The sequence below is a fragment of the Lingula anatina genome, chromosome 4, assembly GCF_051362555.1.
Source record: "Lingula anatina isolate TDL-2025a chromosome 4, LinAna3.0, whole genome shotgun sequence".
Classification (NCBI taxonomy): Eukaryota; Metazoa; Brachiopoda; class Lingulata; order Lingulida; family Lingulidae; genus Lingula; species Lingula anatina.
In genome coordinates, this window is record NC_141770.1 from 10,607,671 (window position 1) to 10,629,172 (window position 21,502).

Sequence of the window (21,502 nt, forward strand, 5' to 3'; positions counted from 1 at the left end):
GTTCATTTGTATTGCTCCATAAAAATATTGATGTTTTATTTCAATTGTATATTGTCAAAGGAATTAACTGTACTTTTCCCTTTTCAATTCGTAATCATATTCAAGCCTTATGCCCTATCTGAATAATATATAATCATGTTGCATATTCTGACAAAGAGAGAGAGATATAAACCTAATCAAGAGTAATGCTTCATACAAATCCATTCCAAGCAAATAAATAAACAAATTAACTAAGAAAGAATAATATTGAAAAAAAAAAAAAGATAAATTCATTAACTAAAAACAAAAAATGAATACTTCTTTCCTTATATTGCCTACATGTACACCACTACATGTATGTAAATAAAAGAACTACATGACTAACGATGTAATCGAAGCAGAAAAAAAAAGCAAATAGTTTTAAATACTGCAAAAACTTATGTTGCCACCCTTAAACCCATGGCACACATTTATCAAAATGCAAAGCAAGGTCTCTATCCTGTACTATGACCAGACAAAACACAGCATGATTATTGGGAAAAAAAACATTAAAATTAATAATTGTAATATACAGAATGGTGGCCTAATTTCTGAAATAAAGTCTTACTATTGCTATTGTGCTGCATTAAAAAAAACTTACTCCAGAGCTCTTACATATGTATGCACCAGCAATGGTTAGTGCATCTTTTTATTCATTACACTTTCTTAAAAACAAATATAGAAATATATAACATATCAGGTGGATGAAAAATAACACAAAAGAGATTTGATATTCACATTTCTTCAACTAAACGTGCATGAAATAGTTGACAGATTTTGGCAAATTAAATTTTTTAACAAAAATTACTGAACTTTCAATTTAAAAAAATCTGTTCTTATTTACACATTATTCCTCATTAATTTATGATAACAGCTCAAGTTTGACAATTACAATTCAAACCTACATTGATAAAATATTCTTGGTTAACATATAAGCAGGAAAAAAAACAATAGTTCATTGCACTTGGGTACTGAATGTGCTGACAAAGATCCATCTCAATATTTTGCCATCAAAACAGCAAAGTTATTAAAACTATATTTTAATTTAAGTTTGTAATATCCATGCTGGTGGCCTAAATTTTGTGAAATATAGCAAATATAGAAATATATAACATATCAGGTGGATGAAAAATCACACCAAACAGATTTGATATTGATAATTTCATATTTCTTCAACTAAAGATGTTTGAAAAGGTTGATAGATTTTGGCAAAGTAAATTTTTTCACTAAAATTACTGAAATTTCAATTAAAAAATCTGTTCTTATTTACACATTATTCCTCATTAATTTATGATAACACAACTCAAGTTTGGCAATTACAACAGAAACCTTCATTGATAAAATATTCTTGGTTTACATACAAGCAGAAAAAAAAAACTCTAGTTCATTGCACTTGGTGACTTAATTTGCTGACAAAGATTCATCTCAATATTTTGCCATCAACAATAAACAGTTTTCAGTCCATAACACAGAGCATGTTCTTACAATTTTACTGTCGCTGACCAGGCGCCAGTTCCATCATGGAGAAGTGATTGGTCACTTGCGAGGGCACCTCAGCCAGGACTTGTTTGGCCAGTTCTATTGGGTTCTGAAGGACAGACTGACCATTATGTGAAACCGCTCTCTCATTTTATTTTCAAAATGTCTCAAAATAAACTATCAATAACATTAAAAGTATGAAGTAGAAACATACTCACAAATGTAGAAAAATATTATAATCATAACAGTGATCCTATAATATATCTAAATATCAGATCTTACAAGCTTCACCTAAAATATATATTCACTTGCTTCCAACTGTTAGTATAAAACTGAACATTAAACAATTATAATTTTTTTCAAAATTAGTAGCTGACTACAGCTACACTACTTATTAGAACAATCACCAACAAAGTAACTAGTTTCAAGCAAAATATAAAAGCAAAATATAACCCGAACTTTGTAAGAAATTCAACTCTTAAATTTGAACATCTGGATGCACCAATTTTTACTGACAGTAAAGCAGGCAGAAGAAACAGGGTTCTCAAGAAACATGTCAGTCTATATTTTGTGACAGTCATCACCCATCATATATGACTCGATTCATATGGATGGGAGGGGCCTTATATGATGGACATGTCTATCACCTATGTATTGACAGCCGAAGGGGGCGGAACTTCTGGAGCTACGCCCATCATCCTGTAATATTGCACAACTTGTTGAGGAAGCTCTGCCAAGACATTTTTTGCTAGTTCTGCAGGAGGCGCCTGAGAGAAATCCAAAGATACCCAATTAGTAAGCAACATAGAGGAGAACAATATCTTTCTCTCTCTCTTTTTAATTTTCTTCAAATCACATTTTCGCGAAATGAACAAGCATGGGATAGTTGAAGTTGAAAGTAAAAAGAAAATCAACAATTTTTTTTCAATGGGGCAGCTGAGACGTAAAAGGAAAATTATTCTACTTTTGAAAGAGCTGACATTGAAAAGTAAAAAGAAAATCAAGTGTTTTCTTTCTGGAGAAAAATGACTCACAAGTTGAGAATTAGAGATGGAATAATAGGTTAAAGGATTCCAATTGTAACAATTAAAAATTCTGCAAGATGACGTATAGAACCATTACCTATCAACAGCTTTTCTCATTTTTGAAAATCAATTTTTTTATAAGAATAACATGTCATAAGTCCAAAGGAAAGCAAAAAGGATTTAGAAGATGAAGCAAAAGCCTTTATGTATGCTGCAAAGGTAATCAAAATATTAACTTTTTTTGAAAACAAAAATCAACTTCAGGCATTCATTAGATATAACAGGCATAGAATAAGTTATTTTTAAAAAAAGAAGACTTACCTGTTGAAACCTCCTGAAAGGCACAAACTGCACAATATCTCTTCGTACAGGCTCCCCACGAGCAGAGCGTAAAACTCCATCATCTCCATCGAGAAAGTTCATAGCGGAGAAATCTGCGGCGCCAACCCCAACGATGATGATTGACATTGGAAGTCCGGATGCATACACGATGGCCTCTCGTGTCTGGTCAAGATCTGTGACCACTCCATCAGTGATCAGGAGAAGAACAAAGTAACTCTAAAACGAAGTAAATTTACTGCGTGTACTACATGTTTGTTTCTGAAAATGATTAGTTTCCCCATCCCGGAAATGTATACCACACAATAAAAAGGGTCTGAAACTCAGCATTACATAACAGCAGAGATATGTTAAATAATAAAGTGCATAGCAAGTAACCTCTGCCCCCATGGGCAAGTTCAGGGATCTTGAGGTCATCATTTTTCAGAAATCATTAAAACCCAGGGTACTTTACCTTGGCTCCACCCTGCTGGTGTGCTGCTAGGGCAAAGTTGGCCACATGGTAGATCACAGGGGCTATGTTGGTGGGACCATATAACTGGACTTGACTGATACAATTCTTGTAAGCCTCTATGATGCCATGGACACCTGAATTATACAAAATGGGTTGGTTTTTTTTTACTAACAGGTAAATTGGCAGAAAATATTGCTAGGAACATCTGTGTCTGTACATAAAAAAAAGAATAACATACCGAGTTATGCAATAGTTTGAAAAGCCCTAAGCTTGCATATGAGAGTGGCTTTCAAATTCTTTTTAAGACTACAAAAGCAGAGAGGTTTTACCATTAGGCATATTAAAGGGACCAAAACACACGCAGAGATAGTTTAAAAGTTATGAAGTTTTCAATTTTGGTACAATATAATATCTACCACCTACCACACTTTTGAAAATGTAGATCCAACAATCTTGGCAGACATTGTGGTACCGGGACAAAACTAATGTGCTTCCAAAGCACAGGCTGATGGTACAAAAATAAATAAATAAATAAATAAATAATTAAATAAATAAATACCTTTTCCTGTTGCTAGGCATACCCACCTGCACATTCCTGTTGCTAAGCATACCCACCTGCACATTCCTGTTGCTAGGCATACCCACCTGCACATTCCTGTTGCTAAGCATACCCACCTGCACAGAAAGGATTCTGGAGATTGAAATTGAGGGCAAACTCATGGGAGACCTGATATTCTGGAGGAATTTTTGCACCAAATCCTAAAGCTGGAAACATTTTATCACTGAAAAAAACAAACAAATAAACAAAAATAATAATTATAATGAAAGTACAGAGCAATGTACATTACATTCATGCTAAACAATTTTAAACAAATAAAACTTGTACGATTTCTTTAATTAGCACATTAAACATTCACTAAATTAATTGAACGAATTAATATTCCCAAGTGAATTAAGAAGCTAAGGAAATTATTTAATGACTTACAGCTTTTAAATTTCCCCTATTTACATTTTTTTCTGAATGTGGATTGTTTTACCATATGATATTTTTTTAAAAAAACACCGACTGCACCAACCTATCATAGTCTTGTATCACTGCCCCTACAGTAGAAATAGCCTGCATGTACTCATTGGGCTGGTATGGGTTAATATAGTGAAGAGAGGACGCATTCTTAGGGTCTCCGTTTGATGCAGTGAAATCAACCCCAACCTGACAAAGAAATCATCATATAAATATACCATTGTACCAATAGTCTGTTCTTTCTTGCTTCATTTACTGATTAATTTACTGGTATATTAGATTAAGCAGAAAAAGCAGCAAGACAATAAGGCAAATTTATAATGAAATTTTAAGCAACAAGACCCAGGTGAATATCTGTAAATCAAACTTAAAATTTTAATTTCTTGGGAATCACCTAGTGCTGTGATTCATGAAATTCAACAAAATGATATTTCTTGATACTGTCACCAGAACAAAGATATTAACTGCACATTCTTTCCATGCGCTTGATATTAACTATACTATTAATACCGTAAAATTGATCTGCATCCCTCCAAACACATAATCGAGAAAGGAGTATTCTTTGGTTATCTGAAATTTTATGACAGAAAAATTATTAGCAATATATTAAACTTTACATCATGCACAACCTATAATAACATAAATGGAAAAGACTTTTTTCAAATTGTTAAATTCTAGCTGTGACTATACTACTTCATGTAATACCATTTTCAAACTATTTCTTTTGGAAATGTGTTATCATGTATCACTTACTCTTTGCTCTGTCATTTTCAATTTATATCCTATTAACTCATTTCAACTGCCCATTTTGGGTTTGTTATGGAATGTTATAAGAACTGTTTGATGTATTTCTCATACTTGCAGGTCCATCTTTAATTCTAGTTTCTGTTATCATATATTTTAGATCCTACATTTCATAATACCTTAGCTTCTGTGAGATAGATAAGCCCAGAGTTATGGTAGTTCTTCTTCTTAGCTTGTTTCTTTGGATTGATTGCTGGCCACTCAACCTATAATAATAATAATAATAATAATAATAATAATAATAATAATAATAATATGTATATCAATTTCATTTAAATGATTATTTCCAGATTATTATACATAAACAGAGAAAAAATTTGTTCAATGTGCAGTTCAGGCCTAAGAACCTTGGTCCCAGTTTCACAAAAAAAAACTTAAGTCAGGTTCCCTGGCTAAGAACTTAATTACCCAGGTTACATGGTCACATGGGCAAGTCTTACCCTATCAGGAGCAGTGTAATAGCTCTCTCATGGAAATCATAGTCAACTGAGTCAGGTAACTGACTTCAGTTTTTTTTTGTAAAACTGGGGCCTGAGTTTCAATACACTGACAGTGATTAACCTGGACAAATAGGTTGCTGACAGAAGTGTGAAGTGTTTGTATCACACCAGTTTGTCCTTACACAGCTACGAAAATTGTACACAACGTTCCCTCTTCATTTGCACACAAACAAATAAATGGAGGTATGGATTAACTTTGATGGATGGATATAACACAGATGGCTTATCTAGAATATTGTTGTTATGATAGTAGTGGTAGTGAGAGGCACAAGGATATAAAAAATTTACCCAATGCTTTGTTCAACAAATATAAAGCAGTTTATGAGGACAGTTTCACTGTTATGTATAGTCCAAATGGATTGGGAATAAGTGTTAAGTCGCTCTCTTTTTTTTTTCTTTTTTTTTTTTTTTTTTTGGGGGGGGGAGGAATAGGACTAAGCCTGTGGTAGGGATGGGGCACTGTGCCTGGTGTGCCCCCTGGTATTTAATTAATGGATATGGCCATAGTAATCTACAACAAAATTATCAATTCTTCAAATTAAAAACAAGAAAACCCTGTATGCTTTGAGTATGTGATAATTCAATCAGTGATTAAAAGACTACCCATTGATTCCCAAGCTAAGTTAGGTGACAGGTAAACAATCCAATCAATGCCCTCATAAAACCAAACAAAAGTTGTTTACAAAGTTGCCATGGTTACAAATGCAAACAGGGATATCGCTGCTAAGGCCATAGTCAAAGTCAATAAGCATGTCTGAAAATACAAAAGACTAAATATGTAGCTATTCTACAAAGACATTTAACAAATATGTTGACAATCATACCAAACATATCAAATAGACATAAGACTATAGCATAGAGGGTAACGCCCATAGTGCATTTATTTTTTATGACTGTTTATAATGAACATGGAGTTACGGCCAAGAATACTGCCTAACAACCGGTCACAACATCTACGCATGCACCTGTACTAGCCATATTAGTGGCACCAGGTGCAAATCATTCAGATATTATTTTTATCAATATTCTTATCATTCTAGCCAAACATTCAATAGACAATTCAATTCTAGACTGTAAAAAAAATTGTAGATCAAGTACGCTTCACTGTCTCCAAGCAAAGCATGACATCTTTAATTCATGCTCTATATGCATGGACACCTAATAAATTATTATCTTGCATGGTTACTACAACTATGCCGGGTGTTTATCAGCAGGAGAGTTGTTAGAAGTCCAGGCGTTCTTAGTGACATCTGTCAACCAAATAACTTTAAGTGTGTGTCACAGTGCTGTGTCAATTTAAAGGTAGGTTAACTGGTAAATTATGTCCATATTTTTAATTACCTAGGACACAATTAAGTGTTTAATGTGTTGTGTTAATATGAAATAAACACACACACAGGCTTTACATATTAAGGGTATGTAACTGCAGGTATGCTATCTTAACTTTGATCCTGTCATAAAAATACATAGTAATGATACATTATCCTTCATAAGATTAAAATATTTCTAGGAAAATTTTACCCATATTATATTATTAAATTGATTGCTCCCCCAAATTTCTTCCAGATATACAATGTTAATAAACATACTGGTATTCATGTCAGTATTTATTTAGAGGGAAAATAGGGATAATTTGTTTCTTAATAAAATCATTATCAAACAGGCTGGTTATAACACTAAAATATATTAAAATATGCCTCATAATCAAAAATATCCTTCATAAAAATACCATTCACTGTTTTTTTTTCGGATATATATGAACAACAGCATGCACTAACTGCACTGGTTTAAATACAGGACAACCTTTTCTATGCAGACCCTTTCACTTTTGTGTTCTTTAAACAATACCTAATGCACAAAAAGCTATGACGGTTCAAAGACTGAAAGCTATAGATACTACAAACTCAATCTGAGGACTCAAAGGTAAAAAACAATGAATATGTATGTCTTAAAAAGCTCCGCCCCCTGACCTAAATGCCAGTGTAAACTACGAGCCACAACTGGGTCAAATTGATTCAGTTTAAGTTCACGCCCTGTAGTAACTGAAAGCTGGCAACAAGCAACACAGCAACTGTGGCACTGAAGAAGCAACGCCAGGTAAGATACTGATGCTGAATCACAGTTATTAATTTGTATCAAAATTGAAATTTAGTGTTACAATGTATGAGGTGAATAGAACCTGACATATTGTAAGCGGCTTTTTACTATGAGGCATTCAGAAATTAAGGCACTTGTCTCTATATGAAGATGTGTTTGCATGTGGGTGGGATGGTGAATGCAAACAGTTGCACATGTCAGTGTACATGCATGTGAGTGTGTGTGTGTGCAGGAGTGTGAGTATGAAGTCCAATGTGTATGCATGTGTGTGTGTGTGTGTGTGTGTGTGTGTGAATGTGTGTGAGAGAGAGAGAGAGAGAAAGAGAGAGAGAATTTGAACATACATAGCTTCTATAAGAAAGAAAATATATCTATAGCTCCTCTTAAAATTGCCTGGTCACATCAATTAGTCCTTTTACTGTAATAACATTGGAAAAAAACACTTGTTATTTTACTTGGTAAATGACTATCTGTATAATCAATCACTTCTAAATACAAAGTGCTTAGTAATAACCAAGTGCTCAGTGATAAGAATTGTTAATATTTCCTAGTAAGCATGATTTTCAAAACAGCTAGGATTGCATATAAGGATTAACTTTTCCAAAAGTTTTGTGTACTCCTACTCCATCCAAAATTCCTTCTACTATTTAAGATACACCAAAGTGCTCAGTGATAAACAAGAATTTCCTTTTCATGAACTAGTAAGCATGTTTTTCAAAACAGTTAGGACAGAGGAAATTACATATAAGGCTTAGCATTTTCTAAAGCTTTGTGTATTACTTCCTATCCCCCCCCCCCAAGTCTTCCTACAATTTAAGATATAGCAAGTTTCTATTAGTGCAGTTTTGGGAGTTCTTGGATCAAACTTGATAAGGACCAACACTGAATTGAGTGTATAAATAAAATTCCCTTTGGCTTCAGTTGGAAGTTCAAATTTACCTTCACATTTAAATTATGGTGGACAACCAATATATGATGTGACAAACCACATGCAGAATTATTTAAGAGAGAGAGAGAGAGAGAGAGAGAGAGTAACCATGGTCTCTAATCTAAAAAACACAATTTTCAGAAAAAATAGTCAGATATTTGGTGGTTCAAACTGGTATTATCATTCAGTGTACATGTATCTTAATTTGCACTTGCCACACACTACAGTCATAAAAGTCATATCCTCAAGTCATTTAGCAGTGACAGAGTTCATACTATTTATTCTGCTTATCATCTGTAGGCGTTTAATACCAAACATACCAACCATGTGCATGTGGCATTAAAGTTAATTAATGGATATAAAACCTGGGGTCAAGGCCAAGGTCGAGGTCAGGTCTCTGATGAAACTGTGCTTATCAAATATAAATAAAATCAGTTCAGGAACCTGCATAAATGTATAAAACAAATAATTCACTAAATATGATCATAATTTATAAAGTCTGATATTATGAAAGTATGAACAGGTATGCCACCATTTTCCCCAATTAATCCACTAAAAATTATTTTAAAAATTTAAAAATTTTGTTTTTAATTTATATAGTAAACTACTTTTAAATAAATAAAATGGCTAGCAGATATTGTATTTCAACATTTCAAATATTTTTCTGCACATAATTCTCCATAAATCTCAACTCATGCATATATTCAACATGTACAGAAAGCTACAGAAGAGCAAAAATGTTTTTAAAAATTCAAAATACGCATCCATAAAAATACCTTCTGGCATGCTATGTGAGCATTTGTGGCTGTAAAATTTTACCAGCATGAGTACAGAGATCTAAATCCTCCAGTTAATCAGATCTTCATTATGTTTATCTTTAGAAATGTTCATACCAATAATGCAAATGCCAGCTCAAATGTAGAATATTTTTTCCGGCTTAAATTAAAAAAAAAAATTGAATTTGTAACAGATTCTGTTATCGTTTGACTACATTCTGTAAGTAACATGTAGTTAATTAACTTATACTAGTAAATGCATTCCACTGAGCCTTATCATGAGCCTACACATTATGTTTTTAAAGCTGCCTCTGCTTCCATATTTTCAGTTTGGTCTACATGTATATGCATATGGTGATCAGTTGTTTTTGATATTCACCACAATACCAAACCACTTCACCATGTTGTGCTCCTTTTATCATCAGTCAGTAATAGAGTGCCAGGAAGTTGAGAAAAAAAATATCCACATAATCTGCAGGTTCAGTATCTTAGCTTTCAACAGCACCAGTATATTATGGAGTAGTCCATTTGAGAAGCAACAAGGAGAGAATAGATAATATGCTGTTGACAGTTATAGAGTCACTATATGGCTGACTAGAGTAATGGGGGATAAGAAATAAATGGTCATAATCTGTATGGTCTGATAGCTCACAACAGTACGTATATTAGGAAGTAGGCCCATCATGCAGAGACTGCAGGAGAGAAGAGATAGAATAGTGTAAGGGCGTATTCCCAGAGCTTTTAGATCGATCTATCCCCGCAGGGAGTCTCACTAGATTACTGTCAGATAATCCGGCTTGAATGTCCGTCCCGCCTACAACAAGCTGTAAGGGGGTAATTAACTATCATGCCTGGTCGGCTGACAGTTATTCAGCGTGAACCCCCAGGGAGTTAGGTCGATCTAATGTAGATCGATCTAATCTCTGGGAATGGGGTCTAAGGCACATCAGTTCTGTTTATATCTGTGCAAGGTCTCGAGGGACTGCAGAACAAGTTACTTAACACAGCTAGTGCAAGGCATACAAAAATTTCAAAAGAAATCAGCTGCGGTGTGTTTGCTGAATCAATAACCTTTTCAGGGCATAGACACGCAGATTTCAAAGGCCTTTATTTACAAGTAACAAAATGCAGTGCACTGTTGTTATGAGTTCCCATTCATATTTATAAACTAACATTCAATATCTGATTGCATGGTCAAACCTTATCTACTAAAGAATTTCAACCAAATAAAAAACCAAAGGTTAACTGTACTAATGAAATTATTTAGCAGACATGATCCTAGGTTTTACAAAAAACCTCTGAACATTTATCATGGGACCCAACACCTAACCTTGACAAATCGCAGGAACCATCAGAATTGAATTAAAAAAAGCGGAAATCTACTTTTCAGCAGAAAAAGCTCATGTCTGATTAAGTTATATTTGCAAAAAAGGTCATACTGCACATGAAATCACAACATGTACCCCAGTAGCTACATAACCCTTAGTTCCACGATTATTAATATATATTGAAAAAATAGCTAGCATAGCATCGATTTCAACACAAATAATATAACAGGAAAGCCCTCCTTGATTCTGATCAGTTTGTCATATAAATTTCAACTGTATGATATTTATACCAGCATTCCTTCTAACTTCTTGAAAACTCCTCAAAATCTGGCTATGTTTAGAGATGTACCAGGCTTGGTTCAACAAAAGAACTTCAAACTAAAAGTGAAGCTACATGTAAATCAGATGTGAGAAAAAATCAGGAACAAAACCTAAAGTTGTACACAAAAAAATAAAGAAAGATCAATTGGTCTAAAACAATGACAATTACTTTGATCTCATAAAAAGCTGCAATATTTAATTGAAGTGAACTACTTCTGATTAACCTTGGGTCAAAGCCCACTAAATACTTAGTCTAAAAGTTAAGACCAACTATCAAGTCTAAAATATCTCTGAGCCAACTGGCCCCAGGTAATGGCCACCCACCTGCTGTGATCTCTGTGGTCCAATCACCTGTCCAGCTGTGGCTAGCCTGGGGATAGCACAGCCCGGAAGGAAACTAACTTCACAAAAGGAAAAGAAGCTATATAATAACTCCCAGGGCAATGCCCTATCCATACCAATCCTGTGTTTCAGAGATGACTGAAAAACATGTGCTCCAATGCTGCCATTCTAAAAACCCTTACTTATTGAAACAATAGGGTCTGCTTGCAATTTTTACAGAAAAAAATTGAAGTATCTCTTTAGGACTAGTCCATCCGCATTAATTTCATTAAAAGGTCCATGTTCTTGTAAAATCCATCTGCAACACTAAATTACTGATGAAAAGGAGTTAAAATTCTCCAATCATCCTTAACCTTTTCATTTTTAATTAATTAACCATTTTTCTTAAACACATTTAATAATTCCAATTCTCTATTTGTGTGCTTTGCTGAATATAAATAACACGTACCAGTCTAAAAATACATGAAGGCTACATATAAATTATCAATAGCTTCACAGCTAAACCCGCACACATATGAATTAACTGCTCCAGTTGAGACCTTTACAGTTGCCTTTGATGTTTTCTGCCTTGTTTAGTTTTTAAACTAAATATTACATTATGTTTCCAGCAAAGAATTCCCTTGGCTAAGTTAAGCACTAAAAGGGATCACAACAGTTTCTAACAAGACACCTTCTTCAGAGAATATGCCCCCCCCCCCCCCCGTTCCCCCTTCTCTCTTCCCCCCCCCCCCCCCCCCCCAGCATTTGGCAAAACTCTGTCCTTTTCAGATAACTTTCTCGTGGACTGGATAGATGCTAATCCAAGCCATCAAATTATAAGTGAGCTCTGCGCCTTTACTTATGTTCATATACAATAATAATGATCACAGTGCAAGCATTCAATTTTCTAAATGTATAAGGTATGAGGCTAGTCTCACAAGAATAATTTAAGACCAAAAGTTGGTCTTAACTTTTAGTACAAAGTTTTAGTTTGCTTTACAGCAAGATAAATAAGCAGTTATCCATAATAAGTGTTATGTAATCAAATGTTTCACCTTTTTATGAGAAGAAATTATCAGAAGTTTTAGCTTATTTCACTTATAACTGTAACAGCTTATTTCACTCCTGCATTGAAGTAGGCCTAAGTTTTCAGTCTCAAGTCTTATATGAACCCCTCCCCTGAGTGATACCACATTTAATTAGTTCAGAATCAAGAATTAGGAATAATAAGAAGCTCCTGCCACTAATGTAAAATTCTATATACAAGACTGAATGTAAATATACACAGTGCTGAGAAAGTATGTAGTTACTAGTATGTACGCATGCTAAGTATATTTACATAGTGCACACTATTCTAGATAGATTTAGACGGAATATAAATTATATTCAATAGATTAGGAAATTATCTAAGGATTTCTCGATATAAAACAAAAGCTGCCAAGATAACCCCCTCGTTAATGCTGTTTAAAATATCATGATATAAACTTACTTTAGCTAACAGACTTAAATCAACTCCTTCCATATATTACTGGGAACCATTATCTTTGGAAATGGGTGCTAGATATGCTGTTGAGATGGAGAATACATGTATGAGTACTTATAAAAATGCATATATTAACATAAATGTTTGATGTTCCAATGCTTTGATGGCCAAAAAGCTTGGATTTCCTTGGCTACACTAAGAAAAAGAGATAAAAACTATATTTCTATGTACCAGTAACAGAAGATACTTATGTTAGAAATATGTGCACTAGTACATCAACATTTTTGTCGAACTAATATTTTGATGACCCAAAAAATAACATTAATCCTTCAGCTCGCTGTGCCTTGCTACCTACGTACACAAAAATACTAAAAGAAGTTTCCTGTGGCAGAAGCAAAAGTTAATATTTATGCAGTCGTTATTCTCTTGTATTAGATGATTATATTTTATTCCTATAAAGACCTCTCTTCATCATCTCTCTCATCCAATATCTCTTTCTCTGATTACTTATTTAGAGACTGTTTTAAAACTAAAGACATCATATCATGTTCAAACTTTTTTCAAACAGCTACTTTCACACACACATGCAGAGAGAGAGAGAGAGAGAGAGAGAGAGAGAGAGAGAGAGAGAGAGAGAGAGAAATTCATTACAAACAAATATATACTCAAATTACCCAAGTATTCCCACCACCCTTAAGCCAAAGATGCCATTCTCATGTGTCAACTTGTCTTATAAAGTGTCACACATGTAGGTGGCTGGCTGTAAACCTGGTGCATTACTCCAGGGCATACAGCATACCACACCTACACACCACCATGTACTTGCTATATGTACAGTACTAGTTATATCTCTGAATGTATTTTCCCTATTTAAATCTCTGTGTGGATTCTAAAATAAAACACATTTCTCATGAAAAATGTCATTAAATGTGCAAATGTGCATTGAGAATAAAGACTTTACAATATTGAATAAAAAAAGACTATAATATTGTCAAAAAATTACAATGTGATCCTGTATGAAGTATGACTTTAAAACCTAAGGTAAAATGCCTAATTAATATCATTTCAAGCAGTAGCTTGTGGAATAACATGTGAAAAAGAGAAAAGGGATCCTAGCTATATCAAAGTGTATATATATCATTGTTCTTCAGAATATGCCTGGTTTTCATATTTCAGGATCTTAAATATTTAATTCAGAATCATAAACAACATGTAAAATGCCTGCTTGGAAAACCACACTGCACAACGTATAAAGTAATTACATGTACTTCAAATTTTCAAACGCCACACTCATTTCAGTATTTGATTTTATCAAAATTTATCATTATTATTCACTTACTAAACTATACATTTACTTAATGCCAAGGAGTTAATTTACTTTTCAAATTTGAAATCAACCTTTTTCAGTTATTTTAAAATTAAACATTATTTTGGAGAATATGTTTGAGTTCTTTTGTTCACCGAGTACATATATCATTCATCAGATTGCTATTTAATGATAGTGCAAATGCTCATTTATATCCAGGGCCCAATTCAGCAATGACCTAAAACCTCAAGGCTAATAGTGTTATTGCTGTTATATTTAACCTTTTATCTTAGTGAGTTTACTACATGCATATTAAGTAGGTACTAGTATGCTTTCATGACTTTTGTAAAATGCAACATTTTTATTCAGTGTGGTGACAGGGCAAACACAATTTGTACCATTCAAATATTGACTGAAATCTATCTTCCATCAATATTTAATTTTATTTTTATGATGTACTCATATTAAAATCAAGTTTTTTTTCTAACGAAAAATCCATTTTTGTGGCAAAAATCAAATTAAGCATAATGTCTGTTTTTATTCATTTTCAGACAACACAAAGTTTAAGAGCCAAGTTGAAGGTCATCAAGGTCACTTCAGGTTAAAGTCACCAAGGTCATTCAAGGTCAATTAACTTATCATGGGTCAAGGAGAAGGAAGTGGAAGAGGCGACCTATGCCCTGGAATATTGTGGGCTATTCTATGGCTTCTAATTCTCTGGTTTGCGGCATGGCCAATTGCCTTTTTTATCGCCTGGCTGTACATTCTTCTTCTACCATTCCAAGCCTGCTGCGACTGCATTAAACCAATCAATGAGGCCCTCTTCAAGGTCGTGAGCTTGCCCTTGACCTGTGCAGAGAAAATGGTGGCCATGGAGCCCCTGTGTGGATAGGAGGCATGGTCACATGACACCATCACTCAAAAGACCTCATATTTCTTTTAAAAACACGCTTGCTTTCATCTACTCTGAAGTTCCAAATAATCTATATATAAGGTGAAACTAATCACTTCTATGAAAAACTAAGGAAGAAAAATGACAAATTAGCATAAATACTGAGAAGCTTGATCTATCAGGTTGGAAAATGTCTTATTTCACCATACTACGTCCAATGTATATCTCTACTGACTATGAGCAGAATACTGCTGAAGAAATCTCTCAGGAAATAACACCAAATCGACATACACTGTATATATTACTGTTACTGCTATTAAAAAGAGAAGTACTTTCTTCCATGAAGAGGATAAATAAGCCAAATCCATGCATTTAGCAGGGTCATTCATAATTCTGCTGCAACTATATTTTCATACAAATAATCGCTAGATTTTCATAGAAGAGGCATCCTTCGATATCACAGTTTTATACACTGTACTTCATCTTGGATAATGAATTTGGAAAGCTATAAGATGAATAAGAAAACTGCTCAATTGTTACCAATTATGCGACATCACAGGATCTGCATTGGATTTGAAGAATCTCTAAGACAGAACTTTCTTTTGGGAGTGAAAAGCTGACATGAACTTAACACAGAAATATTGGAGATAAATGTCAACTCATATATTTCGAATGATAACTCAGTGTGTTTCAGTATAAAAGTAAGAAATGTAATATTTTAACTATAATAGCCTATGAGTAGGATTACATTCAGTTGAATCCTAAAGATCATTCTGTTGGGTGGAAGATTTTTTCCAAAAAAATTGCTGATTTATCACTGTTTCGACTCCAAGTTTTCAGTTAAGGCAAAGCTGATCAGCTATTTTGCTTAAAAAGAGGTTTTGTAAAACTGCAAAAGATATGTCCTGTTTAAATGAAAAGTGCATAGTTTTATCTCTGTTTGCCTTTACAGCATTTTATTCTACAGATAATTGTTATACATCAACCATAGGGATCAAATGAGAGAATATTTTTGCATTTATAAATGTGCCTTTTTGTCCAAATGCTTTTTACTATTAAAATCCTTCATAAACTAGCATAACTTAGGGGGAAAATCAATTCTAGGACTATTTTGTATGTGGAACTTTTAATATTGAGCTTCATTTGAAATATTTTTCACTTTTTTAAAGGCATTATAAAAATTCCTCTCTAGTCAGCTTTTGCATGTAAAAATATAATTTTGTGTACGTTTAAAAAAACATTTTGAAAAACAGTATCTTAGTTCAAGATATCTAGCAAATGATTGAAACCTGAATTCATTAGGTATGTGCATCTATATCACAATATAGTATCATGTGAAAATAAAAGTCTCTTCAAAAACATACATGTATTATGTATTTCTAAAATCTTATCCTTTCTTATTTAGTACAAATAAAAGCTCTGACTATGTTTTGGTAACATCTGTTTACAATGAAGTGTCTGTATGAATCACCATATCCTATCTAATTTATTGCATGCAAATTCTTGTATGCATTATTACCAATATACCCAAAAACAATACACTGTATATTCTAGGATACAAGGATGTGTTTTATAGGGTATTAGTGAACTTGTCGGTGGTAGTACTGCATGTCAAGTTTTCCTCAGGATTTCACACAAACTAAAGGTTTTGATAATAGTACAAAAAGAAAAAAAAACATTTATCGAAACTTAACGTTGCAGACAACACTTACCTGACTAGTCTCAGCCTTCAGGAGTTCAGTCAAGGTCGTGGTAAATCCACCAATCAGATCATGGCTACCATCATCATCATGGTCATAACAGTCAATCTTGATGGAAGAAGGATTAATACACATTAACTACTATCAAATTCCAAAAATTGATAAAATGAACTACTAAAGGCAAATTAAGATTTTATTCAGAGTGCTTTTTAAATTTCCTGTAATCATTCAGTGTTTGCATGCATGAGGTAATACAGTCAACTTGCTCTCCAAGCCCAAGGTGATCTTATGGAAGCTGCATGCTTAAAACAATTTGATTCAATTGACAAGTGAAGTTATAACAGTATCACAAAACATTTTACATTACATGACTGAGTGCCAAAGTATAACATCCCATAATGCTAATTCTATCCCATAATAATGAAGACAGGCCTCACCTTGATCTGCAATTTTGGTTGATTGAAACACAGGGTGTTCAGATTCAGTTTAAAAGGTTTCCACGTGGGATTCAGGGTGTTCTTTCTAACCTGAAAAATATATGTCTAGTATAGAACATTACATTTTTAATTTTCTATTTTCTTAGAGCCAGCTTAACCCTACTATGTAAGAGTTAAAAATTCACTGCATGCTCATGCACAACAGGTGTATTTAAAAAACTGATACCTGTAAGGGGCTATATTATTTAACTCTGTACTAACAGCAGATAAAAGCCCAGTTGGATGTTTATTTAATGGAATTTAAAGGAGAAAAATTATTTTAGATATGCAATGTTAATGAATGCATTATCATTTTAATATTATTCTAATAATTTATAAATATCATACAGTATAGAAGACATGGGCATGCACACTAAGGCTAAGCAATTTGTGACTGATCTCTGTCCTATAAACTCTGAAAAACTGACCTTAACCCTCATTAAAATAAATAAATGGCCTCCGTATTAAGACCTCTAAAAGCTGACCTATGTCCAGTTAAATTTTAAATGACTGACCTCTGTTCTGTGAACTGGCTGCCACTGGTTATCACGTCCGAGACGACTGATCTCCAAAAAAGGATCTGACTTGCCCAAGAAGTCCTTAATAATACAAAAATTTAAAAGCATATTTTAAGATATTTTGTACTTCTTATCAAAGCAAGACATATTGAATGGTTTAAAATATCTGTTACAAATTCTATGAAATAATATCAATATTGTGGCACAAAAAAAAATGTTACTAAATGCTAGATACATTATTTTCAAATTTACCTGAGCAAATCACAGGAATAGAAAGGGTAATAAATTCTGGCATCAACATTTCCAATATTTGTGAGGAGTAAATGATACAATACAGTTTGGTAGAGTATCAAGTCAGAAACCATCTAAAAAGCCTATGTCCCTACATCAAACGTGATGTAGGCTTGTCACATAGGATAACGATGTAATACTGATAACTCACAAGAAGTATCTAATAATCATTGTTTACCAAGTATACAACATTTAAATAATCAAGAACATACCTTTTTATCAAGTTTTTCAGCCTTGAAAGATAAATTGATCATTTCATTATTGCTCTGAATTTCCTCGGCTCTGATCTGAAAAATAACAGAAACAATTTTTCTGTCAATTAAACCATGGTTTGAGCAGAAAACAATAGGCTGTGACCCATGTTATTTTCGAACTGTGTCAAGACGACTGACTACCCTGATTGGACAAGGGCCAATGAATATGATTATTTATTTATTTATTTTTGCAATATTGATCAAGGAGATTTATCTGTAAATATTTGTTTTAAAAGTTTTAATTGTCCTAAGATACGTTCAACAAGAAACAATTCATGCACTTAGAATGCATTCAAAATCCTGGCCTGGATTGCTTAAAAAGATTCTATTGCCAGATAAACTTACAATAATTTGACTTTTAATTGGTATTTTTTCCCACAGAGACAAAGGTTTGGTCATTGGATTCCCAGAAACAACCTGATAATACACGAACACACAAAACCATCAATTATATTATATTATATTATTAAATCAATTATATGCAAGTCTCTTTACAATATATATTTAAATGAAAGTAATCAAATATTATGCTATGTATGCAGTAATCATAATGTTATGTGTACAAAAAATGGACCAAACAACGGAGACAAACAACATAATAACTAGCATACAATTTATCATTCTTTATATCTTGAGAGATTAAATATTGAAACTGAATAAGAACTTTAGAAAGAAAGACAACAAATGTTTCAATTGGATGCATGTAAATGCACCTATGCAAAAGAGAGAGAGAGAGAGAGAGAGGGAGAGAGAGAGAGAAATTTACCTCTCCCAGGGTTGTTTCTAGCTGTCCAAGAAAATCATCATCATTCAAGGTAGATGTTTCATTATCTACATCATATATCATGAACTTCAATTTCTGTACTTCTTCAAAAAAGTAATCAACTTGAAAGGTTTTTGTAAATTTTGGATTCTGATCATTTTTTATCTTTTCTGTTCTTCCAACCTGAAATAACAAATTGAAAATAAAGTTTACTTTTGAAATAAAAAAAAAATCTATATATTTCCCTTTTACACATACTGATTGGAATTTCTTGTTTAAATGTCTTCAAAATTTCAAACAACTTAAAAAGGCAATTATATTGCTAACATGCCACAAAACATATTTCAAATAATTTTCGCCTTATTCAGGTTATATAAAATACATATCTATATAAAATCCAATATCAGTAAATATGATATAAACTTCCCTCATGTCATTACATACCTCAAACCATTTTCCTTGTTGTTGCATATACAGAGCACATAAAGGATCAGACTTTGAGGTGACATCCGCCTTTCTGAGGTCTCTGCATTCCACACGTATTTCCACTTTGGTGACACACAGTGCTGGGGGTGGCTGGGCCATGGCGTGGGTGCTCTAGCCTCTATGGAATCACAGGCTTATAATAATAATAATAATAATAATAATAATAATAATAATAATAATAATAATAATAATAATAATAATAACTAGAGGATCAGGGAGGCGATACTGCCTTCAGGTATTGTACTACCAGCTGATGTAAGCGCATTCATATGGAAAACAAACAAACAAACAAACAAACAAAAAAAAAACAAGGGATACCACCTCCAGTGTTGTGCTTGACAAGCTCTACGAGATGTAGTTAACAAGAGTTCTCTATTTTTTGTTGAAAATTACAATTTATAACAAAATCATGAGAAAAGTAAAAGGTCAAATCCAAATTTGTGAAGTGCGGTTAAAGGTGAAATTCAAGGTCACAAGAAGACTGGCAATTTATGAGTTCCTATTCAGCAGTATCTGTGGCCACATCTATGCCAGTTTTGGAGAAACAAGTGAAATAAAAGAAATAAGAGATAAAAGTTGCAAAGTTCAGTTCATGGTAAATAGTAGATTCATATTACTTGACTTTCTTTTCAAGTTCAACAGTAACTCTGGGCGTATCTCTGCCACATTTTGGAGATATAAGGGTCAGAAAATGTTGTTAAGTTCAGTTCATGGTGTAAAGTAGGTCAAAGGTCAATTTCAAGGTCACAGTTAGATTGCAAGTATATGACTTCCTATTCAAGTTCAATAGTAACTATGGGCATATCTCTGCCATGGTAAGATAACATTTTATCTTTATGCATTTGGGGCAGAGAATACTTGTAGAAATAATAGGTGCATGATATGAAAACGTGTCACAGAACTTAAAGGTGCAAAATCGTGCTTAATTTGCAGTCAATTTGTTTTGAAATACTGTACTGTATATGCTACATCGACCGCCAGCGCGACAAAGAGAATAAAGGGAAAAGAATTCCCCAGAGGCTATTAATTGTTGTCATGTGGAATTTTTGAGGGTGTTTTATGGTATGTACTCCAATTATAACAATGTTTTAGAGCCTTTGAAGGACCTTCATATCATGCACCTATTATTTCTACAAGTATTCTCTGCCCCAAATGCATAAAGATAAAATGTTATCTATGCTGGTGGTATAATAATAATAATAATAATAATAATAATAATAATAATAATAATAATAATAATAAAGAACACAACTATTTTAGAAGTTCAAATTCTGACTTCCTGGATTGGAGGTGCAATAAACTGGCTTCACAAGGGACCTTTTATATGGATCCCATTAGTTTTTTATCTCTAAGTACCTTGCATTAGTGTTATTTAAATTTTTTCCTTTCAACTTTTACACTACATTTACCTAGTGAAACATTTTTCATGGCAATATTTGAAATAAAATTAATCAATGAAATCGCCCTTAATTTAAAACCATAAAGTTTTTTTTTTTTTTTTTTTTTGCGTGGTATTGTCAAATTTAAAAAAAACTATTATTACTATGATTATGCAGTTCCAACAATAAATGTGTCAGAATTCACGTTGCGGGGTTAAACATAAAATCCTTGATTTATCACTGTTTACTTTCACTGAAGTCCTGAAGAAAGTTCCGGTTGGTTTTGACTCTTGTGCAAAGTAACTTTCCGAGGGATGAAGCGTTGACACAAAAATGTTTAAGGACAAATAAATACTAACCGCATAAAGCTGCTCGTTATCCTTATTGCTAAGGTTGGTGCGATTACCGTTGCTTATTTCCGCCCTAAAATATAAACTTCTTCTGTTGATGGTCCATCCCCCAAAATATAATCTAGCCTCCTATATTGAAGAATTTCTCCAAGACGGGCCATAATATTTGTGTGAGAATCAGTTGCCCCTAAAA

General features: G+C 33.2%; 1 protein-coding gene across 3 annotated transcripts; it reads right to left on the reverse strand.

Annotated features, from left to right (window-relative positions):
• Window position 1: 1 nt before the first annotated feature.
• LOC106162793 (copine-3) lies at window positions 2-21,453 on the reverse strand. Of its 3 annotated transcripts, XM_087011645.1 has the most exons (16): window positions 21,319-21,453; window positions 19,539-19,713; window positions 19,098-19,277; window positions 18,677-18,748; window positions 18,290-18,364; window positions 17,784-17,867; window positions 17,230-17,319; window positions 16,805-16,900; window positions 5,260-5,346; window positions 4,847-4,906; window positions 4,392-4,525; window positions 3,991-4,097; window positions 3,316-3,449; window positions 2,844-3,080; window positions 2,145-2,264; window positions 2-1,606 (listed from the first exon to the last, which is right to left on the reverse strand). In XM_087011645.1, the coding sequence occupies exons 2-15, from the start codon at window positions 19,677-19,679 to the stop codon at window positions 2,145-2,147; spliced, it is 1,617 nt and encodes a 538-aa protein (XP_086867771.1). In that variant the 5' UTR covers window positions 19,680-19,713; window positions 21,319-21,453; the 3' UTR covers window positions 2-1,606. The 3 variants fall into 3 exon arrangements, with proteins under 3 accessions (XP_086867771.1, XP_086867772.1, XP_086867770.1); XM_087011646.1 differs by lacking the exon at window positions 2,145-2,264; XM_087011644.1 differs by having other exon boundaries at window positions 2-2,264; window positions 19,539-19,698; window positions 21,319-21,446.
• Between the last annotated feature and the right edge of the window lie 49 nt (window positions 21,454-21,502).